Source organism: Callithrix jacchus, chromosome 13 (assembly GCF_049354715.1).
Source record: "Callithrix jacchus isolate 240 chromosome 13, calJac240_pri, whole genome shotgun sequence".
In the NCBI taxonomy this organism is placed as follows: domain Eukaryota; kingdom Metazoa; phylum Chordata; class Mammalia; order Primates; family Cebidae; genus Callithrix; species Callithrix jacchus.
Genome location: NC_133514.1, coordinates 74,984,443 through 74,997,004, shown reverse-complemented (window position 1 = coordinate 74,997,004; position 12,562 = coordinate 74,984,443). Strand labels below are relative to the sequence as shown.

The 12,562-nt window shown below is 36.0% G+C and overlaps 1 protein-coding gene across 31 annotated transcripts in view; it reads left to right on the top strand.

Moving 5' to 3' along the window:
* The window catches only part of TRAPPC8 (trafficking protein particle complex subunit 8), a 115,361-nt gene that overhangs the window by 49,484 nt on the left and 53,315 nt on the right, over positions 1–12,562 (top strand). For all 31 annotated transcript variants that reach the window (XM_078347952.1, XM_078347949.1, XM_078347942.1 and 28 more), the window contains one exon: positions 724–855. In XM_078347952.1, the coding sequence (XP_078204078.1) occupies positions 724–855 (132 nt within the window). The remainder of the gene's footprint in view (positions 1–723; positions 856–12,562) is intronic.

Here is a 12,562-nt window from a genome sequence, read left to right as displayed (position 1 = left end):
TGATGACTCTTTCAGTTGAAAGATTTGTCTTAAGGGTGATGACGAAATGTAGTATATGGTTTTGTAGATGCTGTACTTTAAGGGTCAGTCAAAGTGGAAACTTACTGCGTTGTATTCTTTATTAATGTCCTAATAAGTGAAAAGAAAATCTTTGAAGCTGAAACCTATGAACTTTTTAATGAAATGCAATCGATTTGGCCCTCTGGAATTATAGCAAAAGTTCAGGATTCCTTTAAATACAGTAAAATTTTACAGAGAATAAAGCAGTAGATTAGAATATTTCATAATCTGTGTACATTTTTTTTTTCTTGGGTGGATGGAAATACGCTACCAAGTCAGTTTTCTGAAGAAAATTAGATTGGTGTAAATGGTTTCTGGTTTATTTTTATTGGTATACTTGTATTAAATTTGTAGTTTACATATTTCCCATTTGAGAAGGGATTGCAGTTCTTCGCAGATTTGTTAAATGGCATATATCATAACCAGACATTTGGCTTTTATGAAAAGCTAAGTATTTCATGGTAGAAAATTTTTCAAAGCTCATAAGAATTTTGTGTTTATTGGGAGAATCAAGATTGGTTTGCCTCTTGATCTTTGCCCTCATATACTCTTAAGTTAAACATTGGATATGCTATATATTAAGAAATTAAATGTTTTTTCATCAGTTATCTTTTACTTTAAACTTGGTGAAACTAACCTTTTTCTCTTTTAAACATTCAATAGGATTCTGATCTTCGAAGTGCACTTCTTTTGGAACAGGCGGCACATTGCTTTATAAACATGAAAAGTCCCATGGTTAGAAAATACGCATTTCATATGATATTGGCAGGCCATCGATTTAGTAAAGCAGGGCAGGTGAGTGCATATGCTTTATAAGTTGCTATTAATTTACCTTATAAATATGTGTCATTTGTCCATTTTTATTATTTAAAATGAATCCTAAAAACTAAATTAAATTTTGTTCTGAGGTAATATATTGGTATGGTCATGAGATTTGGATTTAGACAAATCTGGCTGTAAATTTTGATCTTCTGACAGCTTTTTTGCTCAAGCTACTTCTCTGAGCCTCAGTTTTTTTAATTTATAAAATTTGTAATTTTACCCATATTTTCGTAAGGTGAAACTAAATCATGTATGTGAAAAGACAGATAAATTGGCTGCATTGAAGTAGAATTGCATTCTCCCTATTTCAGCTCTGATCTTCTGTTGTCTTTCAAAATACTTAAAAAAAAAAATCCTACTCTGTTTCAGAGTGCTTTATATTGTTACTGACTAAATACTTAATGTGTAGAAATCTTCTGTCTCTTGTCTCTTGAAGCAGTTGAGTTGCTGGGATCTTTATTGATTTAGAGAGATTTATCTGGCCCCAGTTGTCCTTAGAAGCATTAGTTGAAGAGAGCTAACTTTCTTGGAGGCTGAGGGTAGCAGCAGGGAGATAGCGATTTACTATAAATATAAATAGAAACTTGGATTAAACAACCATCTCTGTATTTCATAGACTTTGCTAGGAGCTGAACATACATCCATAAAATCAACATGGTCTTAACCTCTTAAGGAGCTTTTGATCTAGTAGGGGCATAAAAGGATCTTTAAAAAATTTAGTTAATTTACTAAGTATGAAATGTAAGTATGAACATCCTTACATTTTTATAAGTCTGCGCTAACCCACGCATCCCAGTGTTTTACACAGTGTACAATGTTTCAAAGAAGTAAAGATGTTCAAAAATTACTCTCAGTTTTATGTAAAAATGCTGTAAGTTTTAAAAACCCACATTTCAAAATTGGGTTCCTTTCTCTATTTTTGGAACCCATGGAAAGTTAGAAAATACGTGGAATTGCTTAATGTTCGAATTAGAATTTCTCAGGCTCTGACATGGAAAAAAACTTTTAAAAAATAACTTACTACTTTTCCTGGCTTTTCTTCAATAGTAACTGCAAGTGCATCTGAAACATGTTAGCCCACTGTTCATCTCTGCTTAAAAGGTTTCTATTCAGAAAGTGACAAAATGTATTAAGGAGGATGTTTCCTTTGCTTGAAAGAGAATATATGTCCCATTAGGAATGGTCCGTTGTCTCCTATTAAAAATAAGTCATCATTTTTCTACAGCTTTGTCCACTTTTGTGAATGGTTTCATATGTGAAAATGGTAATGTATTGGAACTAGAAATTTGTGACTACCTTCCCAAATTATAGGGCATATCGCTTCTAGGAAATGCTTAACAAGTTAAAAATGCTACCTTTGTGGTAGGTTGAGATACATTTGCTATCTGACTTCATAATTATCTCTTAGTGTAGTGTGTAGCCCTGTGAAGTTAATGATTCAAGGGAGCTAGGTTTGCTATTACATGACCACTGTATACACTCTGAACCCAAGACAGGTCTTTCACAATTGTGGAAATCTGAGAATATGACTATAAATTAAGATCTACTAGATAAGCCACACAATATATATCTAATTGAAGTTGGTCAAGAACAGTCTTTCCCTTGGAAGTTAGGGTGCATAGAACACCTAATTCTGACTGAGGCCTAGTTGTTTCTGAGAAGCACCGACATTTTATTGTTTGTTTGCTGTTTTTTAATTTTTAAGTTCCAGGGTACATGTGCAGGATGCACAGGTTTGTTACATAGGTAAATGTGTGCCATGGTGGTTTGCTGTACCTGCCAACCCATCACCTAGGTATTAAGCCCAGCATGCATTAGCTCTTTTTCCTAATGTTGTCCATCCCCTGGCCCTGCCCCCCAACAGGCCCCCGTGTGTGTTGTTCCCCTTCCTGTGTGCATGTGTTCTTATTGTTTAGCTCCCTCTTGTAAGCGAGAACATGCAGTACTTGCTTTTCTTCTCCTGCGTTAGTTTGCTGAGGATAATGTCTTCCAGCTTAATCTGTGTCCCTGCAAAGGACATGATCTCTTTTTTATGGCTGCATAGTGTTTCATGGTGTATATGTACCACATTTTCTTCATCCCATCTATCATTGATGAGCATTTGGGTTGATCCATGCTGTTGTGAATAGTGCTGCAGTGAGCATATGCGTAAATCTATCTTTGTAATAGAATGATTATATTCTTTTGAGTATAGACCCAGTAATGGGATTACTGTGTCAGTATTTCTAATTCTAGATCTTCGATTAATTACCACACTATCTTCCACATGGTTGAACTAATTTACATTCCTACCAACAGTGTAAAAGCATTCCTATTTCTCTGCAACCTCACCAACATCTGTTGTTTCTTGACTCTTTTTTTTTTTTGAGACAATTTATGTTGCAATTTCTTTTGGCAATTTCATCATGAAATCTTTGCCTGTGCCTATGTTCTCAATGGTATTGCCTAGATTTTCTTCTAGAGTTTTTATAGTTTTGGGTTTTACACATAAGTCTTTAGTCCATCTTGAGTTAATTTTATTTTTTCCTAAGGTATAAGGAAGGGGGGTCCAGTTTCAATTTTCTGCATATGGCTAGTTAATTCTCCCAGCAACATTTATTAAATAGGAAATCCTTTCCCCGTTGTTTGCTTTTGCCAGGTTTGTTGACAATCAGATGGTTGTAGAATTGTGGTTTTATTTCTGAGTTCCCTGTTCTGTTCCATTTGTCTGTTTTTGTACCACTACCATGCTGTTTTGCCTTGAAGTATAGTTTTAAGTCAGGTAGTGTGATGCCTCCAGCTTTGTTCTTTTTACTAGGATTGTCTTGGATATACAAGCTCTTTTTTTGGTTCCATGTGAATTTTTAAATAGTTTTTTCTAATTCTGTGAAGAACGTCAATAGTAGTTAATGGGAATAGCATTGAATCTATAAATTACTTTGGGTGGTAGTATGGCCATTTTCATGATATTGATTCTTTCTATCCATGAACATGGTATATTTTTTCATTTGTTTGTGTCCTCTCTGATTTCCTTGAGCAGTAGTTTGTAGTTCTCCTTGAAGAGGTCCTTTACTTCCCTTGTGAGCTATATTCTTAGGTATTAATTGTCTTTGTGGCTGTTGTGAATGGGAGTTCATTTATAGTTTGGCTCTCTGCTTGTCTGTTGTTGGTGTAGAGGAGTGCTCCTGACTCTTGCACATTTTGCATCCTGAAACTTCGCTGAAGTTGCTTATCAGCTTGAGAAGCTTTTGGGCCGAGACAATGGGATTTTCTAGACATAGGATCATGTCATTTGCAGACAAAGACAATTTGACTTCCTCTCTTCCTATCTGAATATGCTTTATTTCTTTCTCTTGCTTGATTGCCCTGGCCAGAACTTCTAATACCGTGTTGGATAGGAGTGGTGAGAGAGGGCATCCTTGTCTTGTGCTGGTTTTCAAGGGGAATGCTTCCACCTTTTGTCCATTCAGTATAATATTGGCTGTGGGTTTGTCATAAATGTCTCTTACTATTTTTGGGGTGGGGGGGGTGGGTGGAGACGGAGTTTTGCTCCTGTTGCCCAGGCTGGAGTACAATGTTACCATCTCAGCTGACTGCAACCTCTGCCTCCCAGGTTCAAGCAATTCTCCTGACTCAGCCTCCCAAGTACCTGGGATTATAGGTACCCACCACCACACCTGACTAAGTTTTTGTATTTTTGTTGGAGACGGGGTTTCACCATGTTGCCCAGGCTGGTCTTGACCTCCTGGCCTTAGGTGATCCATGCTGGGATTGTAGGTGTGAGCCACTGTGCCCGGCTGGCTCTTACTATTTTGAGGTATGTTCCTTCGATACCTAGTTTATTGAGAAGGTGTTTTTTTTTTTAGGTGGAGTCTTGCTCTGTTGCCAGGCTGGAGTGCAGTGGTACAATCTTGGCTTACTGCGACCTCTGCCTCCTGGGTTCCAGCGATTCTTCTGGCTTAGTCTCCTGAGTAGCTGGGACTACAGGTGCGCCACCATGCCCAGCTAATTTTTATGTTTCTAGTAGAGACGGTGTTTCACCTTGTTGGCCAGGATGGTCTTGATCTCTTGACCTCATGATCCACCTGCCTTGGCCTAGCAAAGTGCTGGGATTACAGGCGTGAGCGACCACACCTTGTTATCAAAGGCCTTTTCTGGGTCTCTTGAGATAATTATGTGGTTGTTGTCTTTAGTTCTGTTTATGTGATAAATTATCCTTATTAATTTGCATATTTGGAACCAGCCTTGCATCCCATGGGTGAAGCCAGCTTGATTGTGGTAGGTAAGCTTTTTGGTGAAAAGCATCAAATTTTCATGACATTTGAATTTAAAACTGGGGTGTGTTGGTAGGGATGAGTGAGAATGAGAGAAGTTATAGAGTAATGCCATTTCTCTTAGTCCTCTCTTTGATTGAGCATTCATGCTGAATTGCTTATCTTGCCCTAGAAGTTTTTATAGTTCTATTTTTTTTCCATTAAGAATATTAGAAAGTAAAGGGCATTTTAAAGATAACTGGCATGAAAGTTTACTCAATTAAAAAAAAAATGCTGGGGAAGAGTATGTGATTAGACAACCTTTCTGTTCTTACTATAAAAAGCTGACTAAAACCTTGTTACCTCATTTAAATTTCTTAACTTTTCAAAAAAAAATCTTCAAAAATCCTCTTGAACTAAATGTGCAGACACATTTGATTCTTTTTCTATATCTATCAGATTTTATTTTATTTTTCAAAGACAGGGTTTCACCATGTTGGTCAGGCTGGTCTTGAACTCCCGACCTCAGGTGATTCGCCCACCTTGGCCTCCAAAGTGCTTGGATTACAGGCGTGAGCCACCACGCCTGGCCTTTTTTTTTTTTTTTTAATTTTATTTTTTAAATATATCTATGAGATTTTAATACTATCTGTGTTCCTTTACTGAATGCTAAAGAGAGATTAGGGTTGCTTCCCCCCCCACCTCCAAGAAACATCACTTAATTAATTTGGAAACAGTCCAGACACAGTGGCTCATGCCTGTAATCCCAGCACTTTGGGAGGCTGAGGCAGGTGGATCACGTGAGGTCTGGAGTTCAAGACCAGCTTGACCAACATGGAAAAACCCGTCTCTACTAAAAATACAAAATTGACTGGGCATGGTGGCACATCCCTGTAATCTTAGCTACTTGGGAGGCTGAGGCAGGAGAATCGCTTGAACCTAGGAAGCAGAATCGCTTGAGATCATGTCATTGCACTCCAGCCTGGGCAACAAGAGTGAAATTCTGTCTCAAAAAAAAATAATAATAATAATTTGGAAATAATCTGAAGTTTATAGAAAAGTTGCAAGCACTGTTTAGAAATTTTTCTTTTAGCCATTTGACTGTTGTTTACCTAGTGCCCTATTAACCTCAATACCTTAGAACATACTTCTTATTTTCTAGAAACAAGAACTTTCCCTTACATAACAAGAGTATTACCATCAAAATAAAGATTGGCATTGATACAGTGCTACTGTGTAAATCTCAGACCTTATTCAGATTTTGACAGTTGTTCTATGTACTTTATCAAAGGACATAGTATCTTTTGTCCTTTTTTAGTCAAAGGATTGTTTGACTTCATAACTTAAAACACTCGTGAAGGTTACAGTCCAATTATTTCTGTAGATTGTCCCAAGTTAAGTGTCTCTGCTATTTTCCTCATGATGAGATTAAAATTGGGTATGTTTGTAGGAATATCACAGTAGACATCCTATGTTCTGATTACTTGCCATCCAGTGGCAGACTATTTTATCACTTAAAACATTTCTTTAAAAAAAAAAAACAAACAACTTTTTATTTTAGAAATGGAGGAAGGTCTCACTGTGTTGCCCAGGCTGATCTCGAACTCCTGGCCTCAAGAGATCATCCCCCTTGGCCTCCCAAAGTACTAGGATTACAGGCATGAGCTACAACGCCAAGCCAAGAAAATGTTTCTTTAAAAAACCCCCTCAAAGTCAATTCTGGCAAAACTATAAGGCACATGTGGAGGACAGTGGAAACGAGTATGTTTTGAAACAAAAATTTAGTGAAAAAAAGTCTTTTCTTGGTACCAAATCCCATTTTTTAAGATGTAGGTTATCTCAGTTCAGAGAGTGGCAGTGATAAGAAATTTATGCCAAATATCTGCCTGTGCTTGTAATAGGGTGTAGCAATGGCTAGAAGAAAAAAAAATACCAAACTCTGTCACTACAGAACAAACCAGTTGTTTGGAAATGTGCATACATCATAAATAAAAACACACACATTCTCTCTCTCTCTCTCTCTCTCTCTCTCTCTCTCTCTCTCTCTCTCTCTCTCTCTCTCACACATGCAGTTTTAGCACACACTGTTATTTCCATTCAGCCTAGTGCAGTGGTATAAAAGGGATGTCCACATCAAAATAAATTTTATAAAATAGCTTCCAGTTGGAATATAATAACAAAATTCACTGAAGTTGAATTTTGAGGAGTAAAGAAAAAAGAAAAAAACAAAACCTCTAACTTTATCCATGACTCCATATGCTAATACTCTGGAAACTCCCATCTGGTTTTGTTTATTATTTTTGTTTTTTTAGGCAGAGTGTTGCTCTTTTGTCCAGGCTAGAGTGAAGTGATGCAGTGGCTCACTGCAACCTCCACCCCCCGCGTTCAAGCAATTCTCCTGCCTCAGCCTCCTAAGTAGCTGGGATTACAGACGGCCGCTACTAAGCCCAGCTAATTTTTTTATTTTAATAGAGACAGGGTTTCACCATGCTGACCAGACTGGTCTCGAACTCCTGACCTCAGGTGATCCATTCACCTCCGCCCCGCAAAGTTCTAGGATTACAGGCACAAGCCACCACACCCAGCCTCCCAACTGTTTTTTTTATAGTCATTATTATTACTGAGTTCATATACTTCTTACCTTTGGACAAAGCAGGTGCTTGCTTGTTTCAGGACTCCCTCTTGGTTTTTAGGCTACAATTCTAAACACATTTAGGTTTTTAGAATGGTCACCACTTTTGGGTTTCTTCTATCTGGTTAATTTTGTCTCTTATTTGAGATTACTATCATTAAAAATCAGCCTTCAACTTTGCAGTTCTCTTGTTTTTTTAAAACATTTGATCATTTTGATGTAACATGTTCTTCAGTGTCCACTTCTTTGATTAGTTGGGCAGTGATGGCCAGGTGGTTAGTACCTGGGGAGTTCAGAGCCAGATCTGGATGAAAGCTGTCTCCATGAATTGTGATCGACTGGAACTTTGACCTTTTTCTTTGGAATTTTATTTCGATGTATAGATGTGGGAAGTCTTCTAGCTGTTAAAGCAGGCGCTACCCACTCTACTCTACCTTTTTTTTGTGGTAGCTGACATTGGATAACTGCTTTGGTGTTCTTGTTGCCTTTTTGGTTTTCTACAGCATGTAATTCTATAGTGTGTTTGGTCAACATCAATTTCCCATCCCTTCTTTTTTGGTCATGTTTCTGTCAGACATACTGCTGCTTGCACTGAGAGGTGCTCTATACCTGTCTTTTAAAAAATAATTACAGATTCAGGAGGTCTGTGTGCGGGTTTGCTGTATGAGTATATTGTGTAATGCTGGGATTTGGGCGTCAGAGAACTAACCCATCACCTAAACTGGTGAGTATATTACCCAAGTAGATTGTTTTTCAATCCTTACTTCCTTTCCAGTGTTTATTATTTCCACCTTTATGTCCATGCATGTGCATTGTTTAGCTCCCACTTACAAGTGAGAACATGCGTATTTGATTCTCTTATTTCTGATTTATTTCACTTATGATAATGGTCTCTAGCTTCATCCATGTTGCTACAAAGGACATGATTTCATTCTTTTTTATGGCCATGTCACATTCCATGGTGTATATGTACCACATTTTCTTTATCTAGTCCACCATTGATGGGCACATAGGTTGATTCCATGTTTTTGCAACTGTGAAGAGTGCTGTGATGAACATAAGAGTTCAGGTGTCTTTTGGTAGAACAATTTATTTTTCTTTGGGTATATACCTAGAAATGGGATTACTGGGTTGAATGGTAGTTCTGTTTTAGCTGTAGGAGATATCTCCAAATTGCTTTCCACAGTGGCTGAACTAATTTGCATTCCCACCAACAGTGTATAACTGTTCTCTTTTCTCCACAGTCTTTTTAAAAATAACCATTCTTCACTTTAGACTTGGGAAAATAAAAAAATAAAAAATAAATAGAAAGAAAAATCACCATTCTAACTTGTATGAGATAGTTTCTCATTGTGGTTTCAATTTACGTTTCTCTAATGATTAATGATGTTCAGTATTTTTTCATATGTATGTTGGCTACTTGTGTGTCTTTTGAGAAGTGTCTCTGTCCTTTGTTCACTTTTTAATGGGATTATTTGATTTTTTTCTTGATTTAAGTTACTTTAAGATTCTGGATATTAGTCCTTTGTCAGATGAGTAGTTTGCAAGAATTTTCTCACATTTTGGTTATTTATTCTGCTAATAGTTTCTTTTGCTGTGCAGAAGCTTTTTAGTTTAATTAGGTACTACTTTTCAATTTTTGTTTTTGTTTTTGAGGACTTGCTCATAATTTTTTTGCCAAGGCCAGTGTCTAGAACGGTATTTTCTAGGTTTTATTCTATGATTTTTTTTTAATAGTTTGAGGTCATATCTTTAAGTCTTTAATCCATCTCTAGTTATTTTTTTGTATATGGTGATAGGTAGAGGTCCAGTTTCATTCTTCTGGATGTCGTTAGCCCAGCACCATTTATTGAATTAGGGAGTCCTTTCCCCATTGCTTATTTTTATTGACTTTGTTAAAGATTTGTTGGTTGCAGGTATGCTGCTTTATTTCTGAGTTCTGTATTCTATTCCATTATTCCATGTGTCTCTTTTTTCTATCAGTACCAAGCTGTTTTGGTTACTATAGCTTTGTAGTATAGTTTGAAGTTGGGCAATGTGATGTCTCATACTTTGTTGTTTTCATTTAGGATTTTGTTTGCTACTCAGGCTCTTTTTTTGGTTCCATATGAATCTTAGAATAGTTTTTTCTAATTCTGTGAAAAATGACATTTTTAGTCTGATAGTTTGTTGAATCTGTAAATTGCTTTGGGCAGTATAGTTATTTTAACAATATTGATTTCTCCTTATCTGTGAGCATGGGATATGTTTTCATTTGTTTGTGTCATCTATATTTTCATCAGTGTTTTGTAGTTCTTTTTTACCTCCTTGGTTAAATGTATTCCAGGTATTTTATTTTGTGTGTGTGTGGCAGTTGTAAATGGGATTGAGTTCTTATTTGATTCTCATCTTGAGTTTTATTACTGTATAGAAACACAACTGATTTTTGTGCATTAAATTTATGTCATGAAACTACTGAAGCCATTTATCCTAATGACTAGTGTCTTTAGGAGGAATCTTTTGGGTTTTCCAGGTATAGGATCTTCTCATCATTGAACAAACATCATTTCACTTCCTCTTTTCCTATTTGAATGCTTTTTTTTTCTTTCCCTTTCCTGATTGCTCTGGCTAGGACTTCTAGTACTATGTTGAATAGGAGTAGTGTGAGTGCACATTTTTGTCTTGTTCCACTTCTTGGTGGGAGGGGAATGCTTTCAACTCTTCTCCAGTATGATGTTGGCTGTGGGTTTGTCATATATGGGTCTTATTATTTTTAGGTGTGTTTCTTACAACGCTTAGTTTGTTATGGGCTTTTATCATGACGTTGGACTTTATTGAATGCTTTTTCTATATCAGTTGAGATGATCATATGGTTTTTGTTTTTAATTCTATATATGTGGTGAGTAATATGTATTGATTTGCGTATGTTGAACCATCCTTGTATTTCTGGAATAAAACTCAGTGGATTGCAATGAATTCAACTTTTTGATGTCCATCTGGATGTAGTTTGCTAGTATTTTACTGATAAGTTTTGCGTCTATGTTCATCATGGGTGTTTGCTTGTTTTCTTTCTGTGTGTGTCTCCTTGCCAGATTTTGATATCTGAAAGGTTAAGGAGGAATCTTTCTTCATACATATACATACATACATACATACATACATACATATATATATACATACATACATACATATATATATACATACGTATATATACGTATATATATGTAAAATCTCTTTCTTTGGAATAGTTTCGGTAAAATTGGTACCAGTTCTTCTTTGTACATATGGTATATATGGTAGAATTTGGCTTTAAATCCAGCTGATCCTGGGCTTCATTTGATTGATGATTTTTTTAAAAAATTACTGATGGAATGTTGTAACTTGTTAATGGTCTATTCAAGATTTGAGTGTCTTTCTGGTTAAGTCTTGGGAGATTGTGTGATTCTAGGAATTAATCCATTTCCTCTAGGTTTTCAAGTTTGTGTGTATAGGGATGTTCATTGTACTGTCCCAGAATCTGTTGTATTTTTATGCTGTCCTTTGTGATGTCACCTTTGTCATATCTGATTGTGCTTATTAAAATCCTGTCTTTTTTTCTTGGTTAGTCTTACCTAGTAGTCTTATCAAGTTTGTTTGTGTTTTCAAATAACCAACTTTTGATTTTGTTGATTCTTCCTATGAATTTTTCGGTCTCAATTTCATTTAGTTCTGCTCTGATCTTTCTTTTCTTTTGCTAGCTTTGGGTGTGGTTTGTTCTTGTTTCTACTTCCTTTAGGTGTGATATTAAGTTATTAATTTGAGATCTCTCTTTTTGATGTAAACATTTAGTGCTATAAACGTTCCTGTTAATACTGCTTTTGCTGTATCACAGAGGTATTGGTATGTTGTGTCTCTATTTTCATTTGTTTCAAAAATTTTTAAAAAATTTCTGCCTTAATTTCGTTGTTTACCCTAAAGTCATTCAGTACCAAGTTGTTTAGTTTCCATGTACTTGCATGGTTTTGAGAGTTCCTCCTGGTATTGATTTCTAATTTTATTCTACTATGGTCTGAGAGTATCCTTGATATGGTTTGGACTCTTGAATTTATTGAGACTTGCTTTGTGACCAAGTATATGTCAAGTTCAGGGAATGTTCCATGCACAGATAAGAAAAATTTATATCCTGTGGTTGTCAGTTGGAATGTTTTGCAGATGTCTATTAGGTTCATTTTGTCAAGAGTCCAATTTTACTTGAGAGTTTCTTTGTTAGTTTTCTTCTTCGATGGTCTGTTTAATGTTGGCAGTGGGATGTTGAATTCCCTCAGTGTTATTGTATGGCTGTTTGTCTTTTTGTAGGTCTAGTAGTATTTGTTTTATAAATTTGGATGTTCTGGTGTTGAGTGTATATATGTTTAGGCTAGTTAAATCTTCTTGTTGAATTGAACACTTTATCATTATATAATTCCCTTCTTTGTCTTTGTTTTTTCTGTTGTTGGTTTAAAGTCTGTTTTATTTGATAACAAGAATAACAACCCCCTGCTCTTTTTTGTTTTCCATTTGTGTGACAGATCTTTCTCCATCCCTATACTTTGAGCCTATGGGTCTCATTACACAGAAGATGGGTCTCTTATAGATAGTATATGGTTGGATCTTGTCTTTTGAGTGGAACAATTAAACTATTTTCACTCAAAGTTAATATTGATGAGTGAGGTTTTGTACCTGTTACAATGTTGTTAGTCGCTTTGTAGTCCCAGTTGTATAACTGCTTTAGGATCTTTGAACTTTGTACTTACATTTACCTTTATGGTAGTAGGTATCAGTCTTTGAACTTTGTACTTACATGTATCTTTATGGTAGT